This window comes from Epinephelus lanceolatus, chromosome 18 (assembly GCF_041903045.1).
Source record: "Epinephelus lanceolatus isolate andai-2023 chromosome 18, ASM4190304v1, whole genome shotgun sequence".
Classification (NCBI taxonomy): domain Eukaryota; kingdom Metazoa; phylum Chordata; class Actinopteri; order Perciformes; family Serranidae; genus Epinephelus; species Epinephelus lanceolatus.
In genome coordinates, this window is record NC_135751.1 from 38,961,680 (window position 1) to 38,988,655 (window position 26,976).

At 41.9% G+C, this 26,976-nt stretch overlaps 1 protein-coding gene across 3 annotated transcripts in view; it reads left to right on the top strand.

The window, feature by feature from the left end:
- The window catches only part of ntn1b (netrin 1b), a 74,591-nt gene that overhangs the window by 23,025 nt on the left and 24,590 nt on the right, over positions 1–26,976 (top strand). For all 3 annotated transcript variants that reach the window (XM_033645229.2, XM_033645227.2, XM_033645228.2), the window contains exon 3: positions 18,577–18,765. In XM_033645229.2, the coding sequence (XP_033501120.1) occupies positions 18,577–18,765 (189 nt within the window). The remainder of the gene's footprint in view (positions 1–18,576; positions 18,766–26,976) is intronic.

Consider the following 26,976-nt stretch of genomic DNA (forward strand, 5'->3'; position numbering starts at 1 on the left):
AAGAACATGCTCATACATTGAGTCAGCTTTAACACCTAAACACTGAGGTTGTGAAACTAGTTGCTCAGCAATAAGTCTTAACAGTTCTAGTTAAAGGTAATGGATAAATGACTGAAACAGTTGATTTCATATACTTTATTAATCCCCCTGAGGGGAAATTCAATTTTTTCACTCTTTTTGTCATTAACACACAGGTCTGAAAGACACACATATGCACAAACAGGACCTATGCATGCACAAAGTGGAGAGATGTCAGGGTGAGGGGGCTGCCTTGGTCAGGTGCCCCGAGCGGTTGGGGGGTTCGGTGCCTTGCTCAAGGGCATCTCGGCAGTGCCCAGGAGGTGAAAGCCAAAAGTATTGTATAACAGGTTTAAATAGTTAGCTAAAGTATAGGATAAAGGGTTAAAATAATTAATTTTAAAGGACAACTTTGGTATTTTTCAACTTGGGCCCTATTTCCCCATGTGTACGTGTGCGTATGATTCATGGGTACAACTCGTTATAAAATTGGTTCAGTATTATCGCCAGTGCTATGAATGCTATGAGTGGAGTCAGCTGTCAGTCAGTGTTGGAGCAGAGAGGGGGAGGGCGTCCCCGCTGGGTACTGTAAGTGAGTATGTGTGTATGAAGTGTGTGTTTTTTCACCACTGACCGGTTCAGATCACCAGTGCTATCTCTGTAAATAGCATACTAGCCTTTCCCTTACCTCTGAACTGTGTGATGTCACTGACTGACAGCTGACTCCACTCATTCACACTCACTACTGCCCCAAGGCCGCTACAATATGCTATCTACAGAGATAGCACTGGCGATCTGAACCGGTCAGTGGCAAAAAAAAAGCACTTTTATACGGGACGCATTTGCCCCCGTTACCGTTTTAGCGCCTCAATACTGAACCAAATTTAGAACGAGTGGTACCCATGAATCATACGCACACATACACATGGGGAAATAGGGCCCAGGTTGAAAAATACTGAAGTTATCCTTTAAGTGTTGGATAAACGGTTAAAATAGCTAGCTATAAAACTATTATATAAGTGGTTAAGATAGTTAGCTAAAACTATTATATAACAGGTTAAAATAGTTAGCTAAAAGCTTTGTATAAAGGGTTTGAAATGGTTATCTAAAAGTGTCCACTAAACTGTTAAAGTAGTTAGCTAAAATTATTATATAACAGATTAAAATAGTTAGCTAAAAGCCATTATATGTAGGGTTGGAAATAGATATCTAAAAGTATCAGCTAAACGGTTAAAATAGCTTAAAATATTGTATAAGTGGTTAAAATGGTTAGCTAAAAGCATTGTATAAAGGGTTTGAAATAATTAGCTAAAAGTGTCTGCTAAACTTTTAAAATAGTTAGCTAAAACTATTCTGTAACAGGTTAAAATAGTTAGCTAAAAGCATTGTATGAAGGGTTGGAAATAGTTAGCTAAAACTATAACAGGTTAAAATAGTTAGCTAAAAGTATCGTATGAAGGGGTTGAAATAGTTAGCTAAAAGCATTATATGAAGGGTTTGAAATAGCTAAAAGTATCAGCTAAACAGTTAAAATAGCTAAAAAAATTTGTATGTGGTAAAAATGACTAGCTAAAGGCATCATTTAAGTTGTTGAAATGGTTAGCTAAAAGCATTATATGAAGGGTTGAAAATAGTTAGCTAAAAGTATCAGCTAAATGGTTAAAATACCTAAAAATATTGTATAAGTGGTAAAAATGACTAGCTAAAGGTATTGTATAAAGGGTTTGAAATAGTTAGCTAAAACTATTATATAACAGGTTAAAATAGTTAGCTAAAAGCATTGTATAAAGGGTTGGAAATAGTTAGCTAATAGTACCAGCATAATGGTTAAAATGGCTAAAAAATATTTTATAAGTGGTAAAAAATGACTAGCTAAAGGCATTATTTAAGTTGTTAAAATAATTAGCTAAAAGCATTGTATAGCTACTATGCCAAAAAAACGAGAAAAAAAAAAGTTCAGCAAAAAAAGAGGTTAAACTAAACTGACTGTAACTAGCAGTAGCATTTTTTATTTTTTTTTTAGGACTGTTTTCTTTCTGCCTTTATTGGACTAGACAGACTAGACTCTGTAACTTAAGTATCATGACTAGAGAGGTGACCATGCACTGGAATAAAATCACTTTCACAGTGATGTCTTTTTTGGCACAACAAAATCAAAGTTAGGTAGCAAAGTTAGTGTTTAGAACAAAAACAGTGGGGATCAGTGACCATTAGGTACGCACATTTATGTCTCAGTCTGGCTGGCAACTGGTCGACTAAACATTCTGATGTCCTGTCCCACCCACTGAACACAGAGAACCACATTAGTGAACATTGTCTGAGAAATACTGGTGACTCCCATTAAGGATAGAAGTTAAGGGCTGTCCCAAACATTGCTTGATATGTCATTAGCCACTAAAATATAAATAACCTAAGGGTCTTATCAGTTGCCAAATCTAAAGAGAAAGTCACTAATCTGGCAACACAGAGAAAGATTAATCCTTTAAAACCTGTTTGTATTAATACAGAGCACCTACCTACACACAGTCCAAACTTCCCTCAGAAACAGAGAGAACAGATTTTGCTTATCGAGCTTAATGACCGTGGACCTTTTCATCACCTCTCCCATAAACTTGAGGAAATAAACTTGAGGAAGGAAAGGAGCAGCGGTCCAGTCGGCCTGTTTCCACACCTACACTGGGAGCACTCCCGTCCATTAATGAAAATATACAGGGCATCAAACACAAACACACAGATACATCAGAAATTAATAAGCTTTTATGAGATTATTACTCAGGAGAATATTTTAACAACAGTCACAGCAGGCGTGTGTAGCTGCTGACGCAATTGCATGTCTGTTTACGCGCACACACACACACACACACACACACACACACACACACACACCGTACACACAGAGTAAAGAGGAAGTATTCCCCAGTCAACGCCCCGAGCTCCTGCCAACCAGCGACAGCAGGATGTTCCTCCACCAATCCATCAGCTTTATGTTTTAATTGGACATTTTAAGTCCAGTCCTTTTTCCTCCAGTCAGGAAACAAACCTCACATTTGATAAAGTCACTTGATTCACAGTTTGGCTGAATGTTAGGTTAAAAAGTTTTGTATGTAACCTTTAGAAAATCCTTGTTTTTAGTGACCCCTGTCACTGAGGACGTAAGGTGAACTGCAGTCAGCATCCTGTTGACAGTGACGAGACTGACCACGACTGAGCGTCATCATGTCGACACAATGCTGTAAAATAAATTACAATCACACTATCACTATTTGTAATGCTCCTATATTTCACTCGGTCCACTGGCTCTATGATACTAAAGAGCTTTCCGTTTGCAAATCACTTTAACAGCCGACACTACAAAGCAACCAACTACAGATCCATTTAAAGTAGCTTTATAGCTAGCTGGCTAACCTTACAGCTCATTGGCCACCCCGCACTGCTCTTGGCGAGTAGAGAGCACTTTGTACCGTTGCATCATTTATTTTTGGCGTAATTAATATCATTTGTCGTAACACACAAGCAGGGTTCCTACACATTTTCATGGACAAAGTTTCAAAACTTTTCTGTGACTTTTAAAGGACATATCATGAAATTTCCATGACTATTTACAACATGTAACACAAACAGAACAAAGTGTACTATACTCCAAATTTTGATTATATTATTATAGGTTGTATGCAGACATGGAGAAGTAGAGCTCCCAGAGTAGAATGACAGTCGACTCTTAGCTCTGCTCTCCAATTACCATACTCTGCTTTTAGAGCACATTGGCGCTCCGAGTGACAAATGCTCCAGGCTGCTCAGGTCAGGGCAGCCCAGGATAAGACCTTTGGGACTGGGTCTTTTGCTATTTGAGTTGCTACGGGGCGCTAAGTGAAAGTCCATCTCTGCCGGGCTGCTGCAGCAAAATGTATATCCTCCTGAGACCCTGTGTACTCATATGAGGACATCACATTTTAGGTTTACTTGGCCTTATGTTTCATTCTGTTTAACTCAGACCTGTTGTCCTCGTTCGTGGACACTTCTTGTGCCGTCTAGTGGTAGTAAGATCACCATACACTAATCCATGCAAAAACAAGATGGCGGCCATCTCTGCCAAGTCAGTCTGCAGCTGATCCTGACACAAAAGTGGACAAGATCCAAACCTGATCACATTTTATGATTGAAACTTGTTTATTTGTGATGAATAATGTTTGTAGTTTGATGTGGCAACAACAATTTTAGCTGAGACGCTCTTAACTGGGAAATACGCGTTTGAGGACAATGGGACTTCATTATTGTTGGCAGTGTTTAGTTTTTTTATACTTACTGGGTCCTAATGATCCCACATAGCTAGGAGAAATTAAAAATGCAAACCAAACAAAAGCTTAGGTCTCAGGAGGATAAAACGGAAACAGCATGTGTGGACTCTGTTGGTCGTTTGTTGATGACAGTGGACTCCATCTCTTAGCTAACGTCAGCCTCTGTTGCACACTGAGCTGAAGAGATGCAAGGTACCCAGGAACACTCATAACTTCACATCCTTTGTATGTTCCACAAAAAAATTGGCCCAAGTTCTTTACACAGAAGTCAGTCCACAGGCTGTTGTAGGCAACCAAGAAGGTCTCAGTTTTTGAGTTACATTACAACCTGTTCATCCAATGGCATTAAAAAAAAGATTAATACATGTATAAAGTTACAAACAGAACCTTTAAACACACCACTGCTGATGTGGGGAGGATCAGGTGTAAGACAGGCCTGAGAACAGCCCTGGACATCTGAGGAAAACCTAAATGAGCTCGTAGCCGACACTGAAATACACGCTCCTCTTTTCCCCTCTCCTTTGTGTTTCCCTTTGTCCCACTTGCTCCTATTTCTTCCCATTTTTCCACGTCATTGGCGCTTTAATTAGCAAGTTTAGAGTATACAAAGACAAGACGAATGGGTTATAGAAAACGGGTGACATGCAACAAAGATCCCAGGCGAGATTGTTGCAATTACACGGCATACGTTCCAGCAAAGTGAACCAGCAGTACGCCCACTCCCGCCTCCCCTGGACGGCTCCCAACACGGCAACAAGAGGATAAATGGGCTGAGATATGCTGGCCATTATGCATTATTATTCATAAGAGAGGGTGTGTTATCATTGGCACCACGTAGCAGCGGCTGTTTAGAGAGGAGAGTGAATAACTCCGGTCAGTACTGATTGCACAATTACAACATGTTGTTTCTACAAAATGTCAGCTCTTTTTTCTTGTATGTAAAACAGGTCATGGTTCAGATTAGTCCCAGTTTACATACTGCAGAGGGGATGTGACAGGTTTCACAATACTGCCTGCAAATGCACCTAATATAAAACCATACAGTGTGACACTGAGGGCAGATACATGTTATAATTTGTTGTATTTATCGTGTACAGTCAGTAGATGCAGATCAACCTCATCATTACAGCCTGTTAGAGAGGACTACTGTTCTTCTCCGTCACCACTAACAGCTCATTACTGTGACCCACACACATTAGTACCAACTGATCTTAAGTTACAATGCTAATGGCGCATTGCGTGAGCTGATGTCACATTGCATTACCTAATGACATACAGTATAGCGCGCTGAGGAGCAGCCCGCCACGCTGCCTCAGCCAGGCTGACTTGGGTGGCTGTTTATGTTGAGGCAGTGCATTCCCCGTTCGCCAGGCAACCGAACGGTTTACGAGCAGTTACTCACACAAAAGCACGGGGCGGGCTGATTGCTCAGCTAATTGATCTCCACCAGAGATCACAGAGCTGCGCTCGTAAAGAAAGGGAACGCCTCCCATGACATCACCACATGCTGCATGGCGAGATGAGGCGTGCAAGTCAGGGGAGAGACTTATTCCCACACTGAGGGTGGCAGTCTGCAGAGAGACGAGGGACAGAGTGTCACGTGGAAAACACACATTCACACAGATACACACACACACACTGTACATGAAACCATTAATCAACAGTTACAACTGAATAATCTGCTGCTAATTTAGAGCTGGTGACATAAAGACGACCTCATTAATCCTCAGAGAAATAAATTATAATGCACAGGAGCTGCAAACGCCTCAGAAACCTCTGTAATGCCATGATACCTACGTTCAGAACCCAATGTGTTACAAACACACACAAATAAAATCTTGTAATGGTGGATTTCTACTCTAAACGCACTCATAAATCATTAGTAAAATTATTTTTTGATTAAAATTCTTTACTGTGTTATGTGTTCTGTGTCTGATTCCAGTGGACGGAGAATCTAAACACAAAAAAACACCTAATAGTAAATATGACAATAAATGGTCTTAACCCAAATTATTTTCCTTTAATGGTTAACATATATCAATTAAGGATGGGCACTGGCACGTTAGTACTCGAGTACTTGTTTAGACGTCAGTATGTATTCGATATACAGATTAGCGGTCGGCAACCTGCGGCTTCAGAGCCACATGCGGCTCTTTTGCCCCTCTGCAGTGGCTCCCTGTGGCTTTGACAAAAAAAAAGAAAAAAAGATTATGTCAAAGAATAACTTTAACATTTTAATTTTCATCTTTGTAAACCTAAATAAGTATTTACATTCTCCAACTGTAAACGTGTAGCCTGTACACCAAACTAGAAAAATGTTTTAACATGTGTGTCATACATCCGTGGTCTCACACCGTTTCCTCTCCATTTTGCCAAACTCAAAAGCAGTATGTGGTCCTGAGACTCCCTAGCCAGACTAACTTTAGATTCCAGATCCAAAAAAAAGGAAACGTCTTGGAGTAAAATAAAGTATTTAATAAGGTGTGAACAGGTTTGTTTGCTTTTACTACCAAAGCTGCAAAGTTAAAGTACCAATAATCAAAAAGAGTCCACTGCACCTCGTGGTAAAACATATTAATGAATGCTTATTTAGAATTATAAATAATGTTGACAGGCTAATTGAGACTTAATAGATGTGTTACCTTCATATAAAGCTCAAATTTTTTTATCATTATTTTGGTCAAAAATGGCTCTTCTGAGGGAAAGTTGCCAACCCGTGTTAGAGTTATCACTTTATTTTGCTTTGTAAAAAAACCCAACAGAATATATTTTAGTATAAATTGACCCTAATCTATATTTAAAGTTGACATTTTTCTGAAAGGGACGCAGTGATGTAACTGCTATCTATAAAAAGTTGCACAGGTCTATACAGTAAAAACAACAGATCTGTGCAGCTGCAGATAACATTTGTTTTCAGTCAGGCATCACTTGATCTAACGTTACAGGCAGAGTGGTGACCAGCCATTAAAGTAACATTTGAAAGAACTTCGGCAAAATAAACAAAATAAATCTGCAGTGCAAACTATGTAAAGCTTAACTTGTGTATCACAGCTGATCTCTACAGTCTGAGCAGCACAGAGAGGCAGACTAACCCTGACCCCTACCTACAATTTTGCTTAGGTGTTGATACAGCATTTCTGTTGCTGCAGCGCTGCACCCTGTGTTTTGTTTTAAGGTTGCTCTCTTTGATGGTTGGCTCCGGTGCCAGCCTCCTACCTGTGCGAAAACTCGGATACGGAAATTTCTCAAAATGCCCATTCCCAATATTAATAAATAAAGTGATGCTTTGAAACACTTTGCATTTATATTATGTATGTTCAAAATCCCTGAGACAGATCTAGACATCCTAGAAAAGTTACGTCCATTGGAATGGTCGGAGGATCTGAACGTGTTAAAGGATGTTTCCCACCAAAGCTATGACAAATTAGACTTTTTTTCTTTGGAATAAACTAAACTGAGTGACTGAGGTGGTGATTACTCTTAATATGCACGCAGGGAAATTCCTGTGAGGTCAGAGGTCAAACTTATCTACAGGTATTTATTGTCCTTCTCAAGGACCCAACGCGGGGACTTGAACTCAGAGGTCTCCTCAAACACTGTGTGTATATCCTCTGACGTCCGGGACGCAGGAGATTAAATCATATATGGTGGAATCATACGCTGTGTTTTTATGTGTAGATGTAATGTTTTACAAGGTTAGGAAAAGATTTTGGTTTCAGCTAAATGATGATAAAATAATAACCTCTGGCTTCTAGCATCTGACACACGGCTGAAACAATAAGATCAGTTTATACCCACACTCAGGCTAAAACTGGACACACACACACACACAGTGACAATCAGATGCAGGAACGTGCTCAGACCTGGGTGAAGTAGAAGACGGAGATGGCTCCAGATAGCCTTTCATCTCGGGATAACTCAATTCATTAGCTCAGCTTTTACCTTTTCATCTCTTATCTGGTCTCGGGGCACAAAGTGCACTCTCTTGTGGTTTGGCAGCTCCTCAGAGGTGAAAGGTGAGCTGAGTGATGGCTCATTATGTTTCTCTGTGTGCTGTTATGGTAGCAGAGCGGACACAATTCCCCACAGGGAACAGAGGTGTCGCTGCCAAATTGGCCATGATGGCATCATTAGATTGATAGCATCTGTCCTGATACAGCCAGACAGATGCAGCTAAACTGCTCTGTTAGCCTTTGGCCTTGATATCACTTCGGAAGCTGACACTGATAATGGTTCCCGTTGGAAAAAGAAATTGAAATCATGTCACGTAAAGGCTTCTGAGAGGATGTTTTGGAGCCTTAACGTTTGTGGTTAACGCTCGCTGCATCTGGTCAGTTGTTTCTAGCCAAAAAAGGCAAACAGGAGCAGGTTGACAAAATGATATCGCCTTCATGCTTCCTTAATCTCCGGACTCAAGCCACCGCGAAACTAGCCAGAGTGGTAAATGGTAAACTGACTTTGTATAGTGCCTTTCTTGTCTAGATCACTATTCACATACACATTCATTAACTGGTGGCCAAAGCTACCATACAAGTGTCACCTGTTGACATGTTTATGCTTGCTAAACACAGGTATTGATAAAGTTTTGGCTTTTTACTCGCACTTATAGTAACAAGCGTAGTTGCTGTCAACCACCAATAATATCGGAGCTCATCAATACTACGGTCTTTGATAATTTAGCCCCAGGGCTCACTTAGTACCAGGTTTCAGTACCCATCCCTGTACGCTGCTGCATAAAAGACAGGATGCTGTCAGACCTAGAGTGGTCTCCTTTGGTCTGAATCAGGGACTCATGTTGTTCCAAAGTTGTATAATTGCCTAGAGTTGGTTTGTGTTCTCACGGCAGCATTTACAAGAGGACCAGATCAAATGCCTTGTGTGAGAAAGCTGCTCTTGATTGGTCAGAATTTCCATGTGGGGAAAAATCCAGGAAGTAAAGCAAACGTTGAAGAAGAGTACACTTGCAAGATAAATGTGACACTTTCTAATGTCACAATGGAGGGACAACTACGCAGGTTGATTTTAGTGCTGCTCATCGTGGACTATATTGCTGTCACTGTTCATTTTAGTCAAACCATACAGTTTGAAAACGAGGCACTTCTTCCAAATGTCCGATATTGTAAAGGAACAGATGTCTGAAATCACCAACGGTACATCAGTAACACTTGACACACGCATTGTTTGTCTCTTGAAGTCCAAATGTCTTGTGGAAAGATTCTTAACTTTGTCTTTCAGCAGAAAAGTTGGGGGCTCTTCTAGACAATAGAGTCTGGGTTGTTTTGGGAAGCCCCCATCTAGTGGCCATTAAAGGAACTGCATCTTAAGGCCCAGATCAAAGAGAAAACATTTTGCAGGTTGCCAAACATGAAGCACACTGCACTGTCTTTTTTCTTAATTGAATGCAACTAGTAAAAAAATGTTTGCAGCACCTTTTATTGTCCTTACACTACGTTATCGTGCAGTGAGTCTACCATTTTTTACACATGGTAAACAGTATCTAGTTGCTGCCATGTTGAGGCAGAGGGTGCTGTCTGTAGCTCTGGTCGAGGGTGAGAGGCTGTCAGCAGATAAACAGAGATCTGTGTGGGTACATGAGACCCTAAAAAAGAGGCTGGATCATGGGGAGTACCACCAGTTGGTCCAGGAGCTTCTCCTCCATCATGGACGTTTACAGGCAGATTTTAGGATGACTCAGGGGCAGTTTGACAACCTGCTGTCTATCATCAGGCCGTATAGCTCTGGGTATCCAGCAACCACTACCACCAGTTTCTCCTCCATTGTTTACCAACTGTAAACTTGTTGTTGTGACCACCACAGAGGGCCCTCCTCTCAAATCATCCGATTGGACAATAGGAAAAAAGATGACGTGGGGCGCTTTTCCACTCTGAGTTTAAGTTTTCTCAACTCGAGGAGTTCAGAGAGCAAAAATGCCAGGTGCCTAGAGCGCAGAAATGTGAGGCACGTCACAACGCAAAAAACGAGAGCAAAAAGCTTCATTCTCATTAAAGTCAATTACAAAAAGCCGCCTCCAGCTGCTGAAACACCTCCTGTGTGATCAGGTCCTGAGGCAGCTGTAGATTAGCTTTAACCTTCACTTGTTATTTACTTGCCACTGGTTAGCTGTACGACAGGCCGTAGAGTAAAAGTTGATTCCTGTAGCTACACAGCTGCTCCCGTCATGTCTCTGCTCCTGACTTCAGTAATAACTATGAACTCAAACTGTGAACTAATGGCCAGAGTGCAGCAACTAAATTTCATGCTCACCGTCAGCCAGGAAAAACAGGAACCATCATTTGTTGTCTTAGAGGAACAACGGAGGAAATCTGAAATGCAATGACAGAATGACGTCTACAAAGCCTGCAAAGCTCTGGCACCAGCTCCCTTCGTCCGCACAGAGGCAGGTGCAGCAAACTGAACCCAGTATTCTCATTTTTCAAACATCCTCCTGCCTCTAATTTGTGTCTCATTAAAACCACGTCACATATACTAACTCCTCATGTTCCAGCTCTGTTGTTTGTCTTAGCTGTGCCATCTCTGTTAGACTTGATCAAAGAGGGTCTTTAAATCATTCTCATATTGGCTCGCATGTTTCGATGCTGTATTTGTTTATGTGACACCAAGGTGACGGGGTTGCTATTGATGAAGCGGCCCTCAAAGGTCATTGCGTAAACCTGCTCCGTTCTGTGTGAGATACAAATCTCCCCGTGACAGCTCCGACTGTTTTTCTTTCACTGTTTACATTTTTTTTTTGGTGCCTTGAGTGAAATCATGAAAAGCAGTCCGGAAACTTGTAAAAGGCTTCATCATCTGGAGGGCTTGTTGCAGAAGTCCTTTGTTGTCATCCGCGCCCTCATCAAAATCACAGCTGCTGCAGTGATGTGTGATCGAAATATTTATTGTGGGAAACGTGGCTCTCGGTGGAAGCCGGCCTGGAGGCAGCTGAGGGTGACGGATCGCAACGCTCGCTTTTTATGTTTGTGCATTACCGAGGCAAACGTGCTTCATCAGAGAAAGTCCACGCACGCTGTGTGACAGAAACGCCTGTTTGTCGGAGCGTTGGCTTCAATAAAGATGAGTCTCAGTGCGGCCTTTTATAGCCGTGGCAGCTGATACCACTTTACTATAAAACTCTATTTATGACAGCGATTTATTAAAACCTTCACAGCAGAAATCATTTATGATTTACGCTCAGCCTTCCAGAATTATAATGATATATTTGTGCCATCTTTTTTTTTATGGAATATGATGTGATCAGTGGCTCTCAGTGATGTCTTTATAATCCTACAGAGGAGCTGCTTCCAGAGAATAAAACATAATAATCACTGACTTAATCGTTGCCTGATCAGTGAGGAATACAAGCAAAAGATTTCTCCATGACTTCACCGACCAAAGCTCCGTTATTATTCTCCTTTTTTTTTTTTTTTTTTTTTTTTTGGTAACTCACAAATTACAGTCTAATGAATTCGTATGTACAGAGTGTGTACTGCAGGGGTTTTATATTATGATGCATATGTTGAGGAAGATGGAAACAGGAGTACAGACAAGAAAAACAAACAAAATATAGCCAAGTATATTAGTATTCTTGCTGTTATTGAAAGGGATGAAGTGTTTTTAGCATGTAACACAAAGTTTTCAACAACGCTGTATGGACGCAGGTCTTTGCACATGAAGTAGATGATGGACGGTGTTCCATTCTTGGCTCTCTCACAGTTGGATGGTAGTTTTGTCGAGCTAAGTGTGTCCAGTGTTGGCTGGTTTTTCTGGGAGCGGGATTAGCGTTAGCTTGGCCGTCAGCAGCTAACACTATCTCTGGATGCTGGAGTGTGAGGTGAGCCCTCATGTTTGTGTTCCCGGAGTATTTTATTCTCATATGACACTGCTGGAAATCGCATGTGTAATATCCAAGTCCTCCTTCTGTGTTAAGAAATCCAAAATAAGTCCAGATGTTTGAGTTAAATGCAGACGGTGCGTTTCTAATTTATTTCTCCAGTGCCTCCATCTTTGTTTTGATGAACATAAAAAAAAACATCAGCACCATCTGGCGGACCGAAAAAGCAACTTATTTTATTATTCTAGTACCAAAAGTCGTATTAAAATGTGTCTTTGCAAAGATTCATTTCATTCATTCATTTTATGTTACCACTTCCTGTTGGGGGTTGCGGAGACAGGTCGCCAGACTATCACAGGGCTGACACATAGAGACAGACAACCATTCACACTCACATTCACACCTACGGACAATTTAGAGTCACCAATTAACCTGCATGTCTTTGGACTGTGGGAGGAAGCTGGAGCACCTGGAGGAAACCCACGCTGACACAGGGAGAACATGCAAACTCCACACAAAAGGGCTCACCCATCACAGGGTTTGAACCAGGAACCCTCTTGCTGTGAGGCAACAATGCTAAAAAATGAATTATGTATAAAATAAAAGATGAATACAATATCACCACGTGATTGAGTTGGTGATAAAACACTACAAAGTAGTGGTGTGCCATATCATCTCCTTCACGATGACACCAGTATAATTTTTAATATCATATGAAAACTTAATATCGTGATACTTGTGATATTTCAACTTGTTGACATGTTGACGTCACACTGTTATCCACGGCAACAACAAGCATGACTGAAAGCGAAATTATTCCTGACTCCTTGGTGGTTCCAAAAAGAGGAGCAGCTTCAGTAGTGTGGAATAAACTTTTCCTTCTCTTAGCGCTCAGAGGGAACTCATTCAGCGGCTCTTCTGGCAGCAGCACAGCGTCTCTCCCTCTCCTCTCTGATTCTGTCACAAACCTTTGGTGATGGAAACCTACGTGCATAAACTCCATATATGTGACTGTGTCATAACAGCCTGTCACAGGTTACAGCCTGATGGTTAGAGGAGAAATGGCAGAGCATAAAAACAGAGAAGGAAATCAGCTGTTGATTTATGATCCCAGGGGACATGTTTTGTATTTGGGAGCTGTTTAAATGTGTAATTTGTTGAACTATTAATATTGTGACAGAATCTGAATCTCACTCGGAGTTACTGTTGTTGTTCACAAACTAAAGAAATGAGAGATCATTTTATTTTTTACTGAAGATTTGAAGCAAACTGTGAAACTATGTCACTGATTTAGCTCCAATTCTGTGTTCTTAAATTATTAATATATTATTTTATTTTACTTATTTGTCATATTGTCAAAAATACTCTGAAATATTGTGATATTATTTCAGAGCCATATTGCCCACCCCCACTACAAAGCACGGAACAGCAGTTTCCTGAATTTGCTAAATATTTACAACATAATCCGTCAGTTGTAATTTGAAGCATGAACTGTTTTTTAAATACAGCAAAATAAAAAAAACGCACAGCCACTTCATGGATATTAATGAACTCTTCTGACACTCCTGCAACATCACCCACATATTTAATACAGGTGTTATACAAGCATTGCATAATCTCCATATGCAGTGAGACCTTGAATCAAGTGTATGTAATGTAGCTTCAACAGCATGTGTGTGTGAGAGAGAGATGTACCCTCCTTACAGAAACACAAGATGCTGTCTAACTCAACAGGAACAGTTTCTGCATGTGTGCGTGTCTCTGAACCACTAAACCAACTGTTGTCAGGAAAATATGGCTCTGTAATCTGTTAAGGGGCCGAGTGTTGTCTTTTCCTCAGATCACAGGCGGTGATGAACCCTGTTTGATCTGGCACACGTCATGCGCTCACGATGTGAGTGACTGCTCAGGATTATACGCAGCCAGAGAGTAATTGGTCCTGAATAAACAACAATTGTGCAGGAATTCCATCTTTCTCCGTCTCTGAAGGAGCGGAGCATTCTTCAGTCTGTATGGTTAAACATCTGACACCTGTTGACAGCATTGGTAAACATCTGCTGCTGCCGCGGCGCTGAGTTCTTCAAACCATCCATAACCAAATTTCATTACACATCATCATGTACAGACGTTTGATTGTTTCTGAAGTGCGCTCTCCTCTGCAGACGGAGCGAAAAACCGCCTCCGCCGAGCAGTGGGATGCGTAATTTCCATGCAATATGCACACCCACCACGAGCGCTTCCTTCACTAAGCTTGATAGATGGCACTTGAACATAAATAGATTGGAATAGCATAGCTCTAAGTGGGCCCTTGAAACCAAATGAAAGCAGACCCAGAAAAGACACCTTGTTCCTCTGATGTCCAGCGCACAATCACAGTCAGCAGCTGATTTACAGCAAACTGTCCTTTATAAAACACACTTTATATTTGGGATTTTACTAGAAAACTAAGATTTGAGACATTCGTGACTAAATTATATGTACTGTAATTTATTTTGGTCATAAGCACTTGTTGCTGTTTCGTAACAACTACTGTGACATATGTCTCCTTAGATTTTCTGTTGCTGAAGCCTCTGTATGTGACGGTTTTCTTAGTGACCTGTTGCTGTTTTTCCAGTGGACACAGTGCCATAAAAAGCAATAGGTTTTTTTAGTGCAGGAAAACAAAGATAACGATATTGGGGATGACACACAGCAAAGTGCCACAGGTTGGAACTGAACCCAAACGCTGCAGGAGGATCAGCCTATGTGGGGTGCACACTTTTACCGAGACGTTGCTGTGTTTTCTGCTTGGTTACGCCACTATCACAACAACAAAACTCAGTTGTGTTTAGTGAGTCGTTGCTGCGTTTCCAGCAGCTCTTAAGGCCCCAAAATAAGGGTGTTTTTTCAGGGACCTGTTCCTGTGTTTACTGCAACTTTTAGCCCTCATACTTGTTTTTTAATGACTTATGGCAGGTTTTCCAGCGGCTTTTATGGCCCCCAAAACATGGGTGTTTTTTGGCGACCCATCGGTGCTATTCCAGCGGTTTTTATCTCCAAAATGTAGGTGTTTTTTTAGTGATCCATGGCACATTTTCTTGCGGCTTTTTAGCCCCCAAACATTCATGTTTTTTAGCAACCTATGGCTGGTGTTCAGGGTTTTAAGCCCCCCAAGACGTGGTTGTTTTTTTAGTGACTCGTTGCTGTTTTCCAGTGTTTTTTTATCCTGAAAATGAGAGTGTTTTTAGCAACTTGTGGCTCTTTTTCAAGCAGGGTTTTAGCCCTTAAATGTGTGTACTTCTTAGCGACCTCTGGATGTTTTTTTGTGTGCCATTTTAGCACAAAAACATAGGTGTTTTTTGGCAACCCATGACTGTTTTCCATCAGCTTTTTAGCCCGAAAATGTGGGTTTTTTTTAGCGACTTGTTGCTAGTTTTCCAGCAGTATTTTAGCCCTCAAACATGTTTTTTTTTAGGAACCTGTTCCTGTTTTTTTTTTTAGTGGTGTTTAAGCCCAAAAATGTGAATATCTTTTGGCGACCCGTGACTTTTGCCTTCAGCTTTTTAGCCCCAAGATGTGGTTGTTTTTTAGCGACTCACTGCTGTTTTTCCAGCAGTTTGTACCCCGAAAATGTGGGTGTTTTTTTAGTGACCCATCATCATTTTTCCAGGGGGGATAGCACCATGAAAATTGGTTGTTTTTTAACTAAACATTGCTGCGTTTCCTGTCAGGTGTTGCATTACAAGCAGTTGTTTTTTACAGAGACGTCACAGTTTTTCCAGCTGGGATAGTGCCGCTAAAACAGGGTATTTTAAGCCATAATATAATGTCTTCCTGCATAATGTTCATCACAGAGTTGTTAAAACTTAAAGCTTCAAAGTATCCCGCACATAACATACAAATGTTTCGTATCCATGATTTGTAGAAACGTGCAATGCCAATTTATTCTGGCGATTAGGTTTGTTTCTTTATATGAAGCCCGAACTATTGAAGAACAAAAAAGTTTTACCTGTTACCTTGACTTCCCATGGCACACGTACTTCAGTTATCTGGCAAACGTGCGAAAGATGTTGCGAGGGGCATTTGGAGCCTGTTGCTCTAAACACGGCTTATCAGCGCTCAAGCTGTTGTCCCTGCTGGACAACAAGTGTGTGAGCAGAGCAAGGATGTGTGGATGAGATAGCACAGCACTCATTAGAAGGGCCTGGGGACAGCTGTGGAGATAGCGCTTATTAATCTCATGACGCTCTCACACACACATGTGAGAAAAGTACATTTTTACATCTGTGACAGTCTCAGCAGAGACACACTCGGATCAATTTACACCAAAGACTCACAGACTTTACTGATTTGCTTGTGCTGGATCAAAACACAAGATAGAAATTATGATGCATAGCCTGCTTTGGATTTTTTGTCTCTGTTTTGTCTTTTAAAAAGTAATTGTGTTCTTTGAAGTGACGGCTGCAGTGTTACAATAAACACATCTGTGTCTGAATATTTTGGAAGATGAAAGTACAGTACCAGCATCGGCTTTCTTCAGCACCCAAAACTAAGAGCAATCCATTTCCTATTCATGAAAAAAGGCCCGCTGCATTTTCCCCTCACACTTCCCTTAAGTGGAGATAACATCTGGGATAAGAAAGCAGTAAAGAGTGAGAGGGAAAGGGAGGAGGGAGTGTGTGTGTGTGTGTGTGTGTGTGTGTGTGTTCTTCAAAGCTCAGTGCAGTGTGTGCTGGATCAGCCCCGGGGAGGGTGGTGTGGGAGATAAGCCTGTGACAGCTGCCAAACACCTCTGTGTGTGTGTGTGTGTGTGTGTGTGTGTGTGTACGTGTGTGTGCCTGTGCGTCTGGACCCCCCATTCAGAAGGAGTGTTTCTGAATCCCAACCACCTGCCAGCTCCGGTCCCTGATGGCAGGTGTGAGTTAGTTTGTACGTGATTCAGCCCACTGATGAACGTGGAGCATATGCGACAGTCTTATCTCCAGCATCTCTCTGTAATAACATTAAGACTGGCGCATTGATGGAGAGATTACCGAAATGTGAGGGACCGTAAGGGCGGCTCATGTGAATGTTACGTGCCTGACTCTAAGCCCTGAGCCTAATGAAGGAAAAAAGTGACCTAAAAGGTAAAACATCACTAACAAGAGGATGACAGAAGAGAATACAGAGTCCTACAGTGTCCAATATCACATTAATGAATTGTATGTAACATATAAATTAAACTGTAATTTGTGACATAATTTAAGACATTAAAACTTAATTTTTATTGGAATTAAATTTTATTTCAAAATGTATGGAAGCAAATAAGAGACACAAAAATAAATAAAATAAAATAAACTTGCTCTGTGTCGACATAGACCCTACACCGTAACCTGACGTGCACCTTCTTTTGAAATTGTCTCTATTAAGCCATGTTTAATGTGTGTTTAATGTGTGTTTAATGTGTGTTTTGAATGAACCACCGCACAAGTATAAATGCTCACAACGGCGTAGGGTACGTGTGTAGGGTCTGCCACACAAGTATAAATCCTGCTTCCACGTGTCAAATAACACCTGAAACAAATTTTGAGTAATTATAATACTTAATGCTGATGTTAATGTACATTTGACTTTGTTACACATCGTCCTGCTGTATAACTGACCCTGTTACATTTATAGATTTTACAAAATTCAGTCATGTGGTTATTTAATTTATGTCTCATTTATCTAATGTTGACCACTTTGGGGTTCCATAAAGGAGGCCTGAAATCATGGCAGTGCGTCAGTGCGTGAGAAATAAGAACTTTGGGGTCAATATTAACGAGTGAAAATAGCAATGACAATAAATCAGCAGCCTCTCAGATGTGTGGGAGAGCGGAAGAAAGTTTTCTTGCCTGACATCACAGGGGTTCAGAGGTTAAATTCACAAGCAGGTGGCCAAGCGAGCTCAGGACGTTTCTTTTAGAGGCTCCATTATTCTGAGGCCAGATCAGCGCAGGCTGAGCCACACCATCTGTTCCAATAACCTGTTTCTCAAAGTGACAAACTCATACCAGAAGATTGAGACTTTGTTGTGTTTGTTGAGTAAATGCATTTTCTCAGGATCTCGACTGACTGCGGTGCAAATTAGAAGCTCTGTAGACACTGAGCTGAGTTCATCACTGTCAGATAACAAGCTCATGTTTCCAAAATGTCAACTTTTCAGGAGCTTAGAACAACACCAGTGTTTTTTTGGCCTGATGACACTGCATTTGGTTTCACGAGTTTGGAGTTTCTCAACTGACAGGGGACGATGTAACCACGCAACTGGAGTGAAAACATGAAAATCTGCACAACTGGAGTTACATGGTTTTCATGCTCTGCCACATGTGACTGTTTAAATCTGAGTGGTGGACGTATTATTTCACTTAAAGGCATTACGACGAGCTGATCTGCAAAATGTCACGGCTGAATTTCTTTCTCTCTGTCTCTCCACAGCCTGCCACTGTAACCTGCACGCCCGCCGTTGTCGTTTCAACATGGAGCTGTACAAGCTGTCAGGACGGAGGAGCGGCGGCGTCTGTCTCAACTGTCGTCACAACACGGCGGGACGCCACTGCCATTACTGCAAGGAGGGATACTACAGGGACATGACCAAGTCCATCTCCCACCGGAGGGCTTGCAAAGGTAACAGGAGGCAACGTGTCAAAAGTCAAACACTTTCAGTACAGCACTTTGGAACCAACAGCAACCCTTCAGACATGGTACCTAGACCCTAGTGTTTCCACCACAGACAGTCCTCTTAAATGTGGGCGGGGTTGTTGTCACTCACTGCTCTGTCCAGCACTCACTGTATTTCCTCCTTTATCAGTCTGCACCTGGTTTATCGTCCACAGAACGAGGCTGCACGCCCACATTTTCAGAACAAAATAGAACAGGCTGCAGTGAGAGTCTCTCTCCATGGGATATTTAAAAATAGCAGCTTTGTGCATTTAGTCCTTCTCAGGCAAGCTCAGGGGTTTAGTGTTGCTGGAGCCCACAGGAACGACTGTCTACGACGCTTTTTTTTCTCTTCTCAGAGTGAGGATTAAAATATATGCAGTTCACATAACCCGGCCGAAATAAATATATATAAACACTTGAAGATCCACTCATTACTAAAAGTGTCATATAAAAACTAAAGTGATGGTCAAAGTTGTCACAGTGAAATTTAAGGTGTGCTGATGGATTCACGTCTTCAACTCATGCATTGAGTAACATTACAAGTTAATGTTCCACCTTAAAAGTCCTGCGGGGTGAAGCTGTGAAGTCCGGCGGCCGCAGGCTGCGAGCAGAGCTAGCTGCTAACAGCCACCGCTGCAAATGGGGGCGGCAGTAGCTCAGTCCATAGGGACTTGGGTTGGGAACCGGAGGGTCGCCTGTTCGAGTCTCCGTCCGGACCAAAATATGGAGCGTGGACTGGTGGCTGGAGAGGTGCCAGTTCACCTCCTGGGCACTGCCGAGGTGCCCTTGAGCAAGGCACCGAACCCCCCAACCGCTCCATGCGCCTGACCAAAGGGCAGCCCCCTCACTCTGAGATCTCTCCACTTTGTGCATGTATAGGTCCTGTTTGTGCATATGTGTGTCTTTCAGACCCGTGTGTAATTGACAAGCAAGAGTGAAAAACATTGAATTTCCCCTCAGGGGGATTAATAAAGTGAATAAACTAAACTAAACTGAACTAAACAAACTCCACAAATCCATTCAGCAGCTCTACCATCCACAGTCAGACACACACGGCTGATTACCTACTGCTGAATTACAGCTCACAACTCGCACCAACGGCTGACGCTGCTCCAGTGAGACTGTTTCTGCTGGCTACTGAAACAGCCTGGTGCAGACTATTTACTGGAGTTTACCAGCCTGTTGCTCGTGCGGCATTTTAAGATAACAAGCACAGATTTTCGTCACGTCTCGTCTCATCAACGAAAATGAAGCATAGATTTTGTCTTAGTTTTTATTATCAAGATCTAATTTTAGTTTTAGTTTGTCTTGTTTTTGTCATGGAAAAAAAGTTGTTGATGACCATCATCATCGCTATAGTTTTTGTCAACGAAATTAATGGTCCTGCATGGGTCCATTTTTGAAAACCCGTGTCAAAGCTGCATCCGTTAACAAAAGTCCTGCCACCCAACCTGCACGGATAATTAAACACACACAGGCTATTGTCACTCACATTAAGCTGGGTTCTCCATTCTTGAATTACAAATCCAGTGAAGGAGACGTCTCTTTCACTGGCGGCGCTCGATGCTGGGATGGCAAAAACATTCCAACACACTTGGAATGATGATTTGAGCCTGTCAGTGGCAAAAAAGGCACTTTTATTGGATGTAAAGTGACGGTGTGTATATGCTACCCTGGAAATCCAGAGTTCTCGTGAGAGCACAATTGGAATTTGCTCAGCGAGTCACTCTGGCAATCAGTAATGATGCTCATTACCCGTGCCGTTGGAGCCGAGCTGCACCAATCACATCGGTGTATCTGATATAGGCGGGCCAGAGGTGAGCTAAACAGATGACGACAGCGCTGTGACGACGAAGTCCAGAATCAGTCAGTAAACATTGCAAGATGGCTACGGATGAACACCAGTTGTTTGAAACAGCTTTGGCCGCTACAATGAACGAGTTAGACTTGGCTTTTTCTCTAAAAGAGGAACAGAAGACGGCGCTCGAATCTTTCCTTTGAAAGAAGGACGTTTCTGCTGTTTTGCCGACCGGATACGGCAAGAGTCTAATCTACCAGTTAGCTCTGCTGGTAGCTAAGCTCTGGATACGTCACCCCGTGTATTGTTCTGATTGGTCGTAGTGTTATCCAATTGCAGTGATATTTTCAAATGCATCCTTGGTGCCGCCCCTCGAGTTGGGCAATTTGCATTACTCATAGCCAGACCCTAAATCTTTCTAGATTTGGGTCTGGATTTCCAGGCTACGTGCATGCCCCAAGTGGGCTACACTGCAGCCTTTTCAAGGCTGTCGGCTGCAGTGCTCTCACTCAATACTGAAACTATTTGTAAATTGTTGATCTCATTGATCACTTAGACACAAACACATTGGAAAATGTAGTAAAGAATCTGTGCACGTCTCTTCCTCTGCCTGTTTCACACAGGTATTAAAGGAATTCTTTAAAAAGTTGTGGAGAAAAGTGCCCACCTGTCCTGGTGTCAGTGAACTGACCCGTGCAGCTCCCAAACTATTCGGGGTCGTCCGTGGATCCCTGACAAGACAAACATAACAAACAGAACAGAGGTGTGAGCAGATCCACTGAACAGAGCAGTGGAAACAACTCGCTAATCGTCTCTCTCCTTTATTCATACTCAGAACACACTGCAACTGCACAGGCACAAAGAAGACAACACACACACAGGTGTGAGCACATACGTCAGGTTTGAGACCGAGCGGCCGAGGATTAATGTGCGGGGAGACAAAAGCTGAGCTCCTTCTGTCTCGCAGCACCTCGGGGAGTAAAGACATGCTCTGAGGCGCTGAGCAAACAAACTGCTGTCACTCAGTCACTCAGGCCAGACACTCAGCGGAAAATATCCCTGAACGTAGGTACAGTCAGTGTCTAGTCATATTTAAGGGACGTAGACAGTGAGGGGGAATATGGTCCGTTCTCTGAGCCTGTACATGCTGGGAAAGGGTGTTTTTTAAACTCACGTAAGAGACACATTTACTACAAATATTATTAATTGAACATATCATAATATCAGTACCCTACAGCCATGAACGCTATGAAGTAATAATGTCATGTTTCCATGCACCTTTCAAGACAGTAAAGCAGCATGAACGTTACTCAACGCCATTAGCCTATGTTTTGATGATGTGCTGAAGCATTATCATGCTGGAATTTGCAACTGCAAGAACTACAGGTCCTTGGAAGCTCACAGCTTTTTCTTGTTTAATCAGAAATAGCCCCAAAATTGCCAGTGTCATTCCCACCAGACTCCAGTAACAGTTATTTTAGCCAGTCAACATATTTTGACATTTAACTGGGTGAATTAAGGGTTTATGTCAACCAAACCAGAGTTGGTGATTATTGTAACTGTGGAAAGATGAACCAGGATGGTTTCTGTAAGTCTTATTTTGTTTCTGTCGACTTTGAATGTAGTGTGATTTACAATGCTAAAACTGCTGATTATTTAAATGGAGTCTGGTGGGATTGGTGATGGTGATTTTGGGGCTGTTTCTGGTTAAACAAAAAGGATCTTACTCTTTAACAAAAAGGTCTATCTCTGTTGGGATCCTCTCCATAATGTTGTCAGACATTTATGTTATTCTGAGCCTGTCAGTGGCAAAAAACAAACAACTTTAGTGGACGTAAATTAACGGTTTGAACATGCCCTGAGTGTTTACAACAGCCTGGCCGGACCAATTTAAAAATCAAAAAGTTGTGCGGAGGTGTCGAGCCAAAACATTCTCACTCTGACCTCGTCACATGTCCACATTTGGTCATGGACTTTCCACGTCCACATACGACATGCAAGGTACCCTGGGTGTGTTGGTTGTTGACGTTCTGGGACACCGTGTCCACTTCAGCCTGTTACATGCATTGTCTTCTTTCAAAATACACTTCTGTTTTCACAGGAAATTTAACGTTAACATACAGTCTCTTTCAAAATTAAAGTACCACATCGGTACAACACTGCAAATTGACGTTTTTTTTCCTTCAACAACAAACACACATGGTTAGGTTTAGGAAAAAAGAACAGGATTTGACTTTAGGATTTTACGGGACGCGAACACCCTCAACACGTTTCACCCTCATGCCGCTGGGTGCCGTTAAACTGTAACGGCAACCGGCCGCATATCATACTGACGTTAAAGGAAACGTTGATTTCTGACGCTGCAAGTCACTGCCCAAACGCTTGATTTCGATGACTTCGTAGTGAGACTGGGCTCGCTGAGTAGCTCACCTGGTAGAGCAGGCACCCCATGTACAAAGGCTGCATCTTTACCGTAGGTTTGATTCCGACCTGCAGCCCTTTGCTGCGCGTCATCCCCTCGCTACTGTTGTCCTGTCAAATGAAGGCCAGATGGAAGGGTTGCAAAGGTATACCATGATATGAAAGGTGACCATTTCATACCATGTGCATTTGCTTATTTATGATATTGAAAAAGGAAAAATGTAACTGGATGCAGAATCTCTCCTATTGTAGTTATTTTCAAAGGCGAAACTTTTTATTCAAACTTCCATAAAAAAAAAAAAAAAATCAAGTTTGTATTATACTAATAAAATGTTTAATCAAAAATAACCCTTCTGTTTTCATTCCTTCAAGGGTCATTTTGATTGATATTATCATTTTGTAATACAATGAAACCTCAATATTTTCTGAGTTGCTTATTGTACAGTGGAAATGTCGAGTCCGGTCTCACTCTGAAATCGTCCAAATCCAGCGCTTGGGCAGTGACTTGTGGTGTCAGAAACCAACAAAAAATTCCTTTAACATCGGCACGATACGCTGCTGGTTGCCGTTACAGTTTAAAGGTGGTCGGCGGCGTCAGAGGTAAATGCGGTGGTACAAGGATGAAAGTTAAGGCGGTGAAAGTCCGAATTTTTCCTAAACCCAACCATGTGTGTTTGTTGTTGAAGGAAAAAAACATCAATTTACAGTGTTGTACTGACGTAGTGCTTTTATTTTGAAAGAGACAGTATGTAAACTGTACATTCCCTGTGAAAACAGAAGTGTATTTTGAAAGAAGACAATGCATGTAACAGGCTGAAGTTGAGACCACGTCCCAGAACATCAAAAACAAAGACCCAGGGTACCTTGCACATCGTATGTGGACATGGAAAGTCCATGACCAAATGTCAATATGTGACGAGGTCAGAGTGAGAATGTGTTGCAATGTCATACCATTGCAACCCTATCAAAAAGCCCCAAAAAGTCATCTTTAAAAAAAAAAAGAAGTTGTTGACATTAATAACTTTAAGCAGCAACTTTTCAGCCTGATAGCAAATGGTCTGTTTTCCCCCACAGAGTAAATGCATGTGCAGGTTTTGTGGGTGTTCCCATACGAATGTATCTTTACAGTATTTTCGCATGTTTTCCGAGTATATGACAGAACGTTTGCCTCCAAACGCTGGCAGCCCTCGCTGTTAATGTGCTGTTATTGGAGGGAAAGTCTGTTTTTTATGGGATAAAAAAATCTCTCAAACCTTTTAAAGCGTTACAGATTTTATGGCAGCACTTCTGCCTGCTGCTTTTAAACAATACTGGATGCCGCTGTACATTTACATCACAGTTACTCACCACATACTAATGAAAAATGAGAGCCTCTGGGCAGATGCACACATTGCGGTCTTGAGCAACATCTACCACTGAGCTATGATTGGTCGGTGACAGGATGCCTATCCTGCAGTGCCTCCATCCCTGGTACACCGCTGGCTATTTAAACACAAGAAGAGCAACATGATATTTCCTACTGCATGCCACAGCAGCCCTCCCCTCTTAATTCACTCTGACTCAGCTCGCATGAAATGAAAGAAAAGGCACGAGCAGTATGGAGCAAGAACACTGACAGTAGGTTTTGGAAATAAAATTTAGAATTATAAAGGAAACACTGGCACTGAAAAAAGCTTCACTGAAAAATAAAACACAGGCTTTAAAAATATTTTATTTTTTGCATCCTTGTGTATTTTTAACATCCTGAGACCTGAGCTTTTGTGTGGTATGCATTTTTAATTTCTCCCAGCTCTTTGGGATGAGACGGACCTGATAAGTTTAAAAAAAATAAGCATCATCTTTGAGTAGCAATAAATATTTCCTCATAAGGGAACAATGGGTTTATTTTTAACAGTCACACGTGTTTAATAAAGTATAAAACTAATTATTTCAACACCTGAACATTGTTGTGCAAAAATAACATTTCAATGTGACCTTTGCTCAATCTTTTCTAACTTTATGGGTTAGGAGTCACTGTTTCAGTCTAAAACTGTTCATTTCACTGTCTGAACATGCAGGAATTTTCCTTGCTCCATAATCCAATCTAGAAATGTCCTATGACACAGGGCAAGAAGCGGGGCTCACCCTGAGTCACCAATTAACCTGCATGTGGAGTGCAGCAATCCAAAAATGTAACGTCCTCATATGAAGACGCAGGGTTGCAGGAGGTTAATGGCAATCTTCAGATTTTGTCAGTGTCAGGTTTTTTGTCACTCTTTTCTTATTTTAAGTTTCAATTCCTTTCACTGTGTTGTAGTGGAGAGGAGGGGTGTGCGGGTGTGATTTACATATAATCTGCATACTAAAGAGGAACCAGTACTGTTGTGAACCCACAGTCCACTCTGAAGTCTGACATGAAGAAACAATCAGAAGACTGTCAATGAAAAACAACAAAATATGTTTTTAATTTCTGTGTTTTATTTTTCAGTGGACGCTCTTTCAGTGCTAATGTTTCCTTTTTAAATGCCAAATTTTATTTTTGATGCCAAAACTTGAAGTCACAGTTTCAGCTCCAAAGAGTAACGTGGCCTTCAGAAGCAATTTCACAGTTTGTATCATTCTCAAACAGAGCGCTGGGATCGATTTACTGCATGTGGCTGTGCTGGGCTGAACACAAGCTTGATAGATCATCTGCACTAAGCTAAAAAATGACAAATGGCTCTTTGCAGCATTGTTTCACTCCGCCAGTCTAAACATTTTCACAAGCTATATTTGGGGAGGAGTTGGTTCAGGGGGACGGAGCTGGGAGCAGGTTAACAGAGGTTCTCACTTTGCCTAATGAATCGATGTAGCAGCATCCATAGATCTTTGCAAAGTCTTTCCAAACAGCTGGATCAGTAACCTGAAGACTTAAAGCCCCCCTCGCTCTTCATATATGCAGCTCGCTGCTCTGGGATCAAACCTAAACAGCCTGATTGCTGCTTTTCTCCTCAGGTGACAAATACGAGGCGATGTGACATCACTTAGAAAGCACTGTATTTATTGTTCAAATCAGCCAACCATCCCACTCTGCTGTTGTTGGACAGGAAATACAGCGCTGCGCCAGCACAGCCAGGAGGAAGTCTGCTTTCATTTCCCATTCCTTTACCCCCCACCCCTCCCCCCCCACCACATCCACATCTCAAAATGTCCTCTCAACGATTTACTTAATCGTTGGAGGTTTAGTGAAAAAATGTGTCTTGTGCGCCTCCATCTCCAGCGGCAGCGTGGAATGCCTCATGCTTTATTTCCCAGATTAACAACTTCACCCCTCATCAAGCGCAGTGTAAACACAGCTCTTGGAGAACCACAGTGCACGCCCCCCCGCCCGAACAGTTTGTTTTTTCTCCCCCGTCCCCTCGTACGTTTGGCAGTCTAAGCCTTTAACTGGGCTCAGCGAGTCCACAGAGATGAAGCTGGTACATGGTTCACTGCTCTGCACCCCTCAGCAGCCATTCAGCTCCACAGCCCCCCCCCCACAGGTTGAAATTAATTAATCTGTCCAGTTTGCAGCACCTCCTGCGACGGCGGCGAGGCTGTGGTTTTACATCAGGGGACTGCTGAGGTTAAAGTGGTAGAAAATACAGTCAGACGACCTTTCATTATAAAAACCTGACAGAGTGGTGTTCTGATATTTTACCGCCTCATAAACTTTATTCAGTTTATCACATTTATTGTAGAGTAAATCAAACTCTGTGTTTTAAAGTGTCTCTTCAGGGAGCAGTTTGACATTTTTGAATGTTGGCTTATTCACGTTCTTATTTCTATTCTATTCCTCTAGTTTGGTTCAGCACAAAGAACGGAAACAGGAGGAAACCAGGCCCCCAGGAAGTGCGCTTGGCTCTGAAGCCAATGTTCATAGTGGCCAAACAGTGTAATTACACTGTCCCATGATGCCCTGCAGCCCACAAAGACTTTTTCCCATAAACTTACATGGT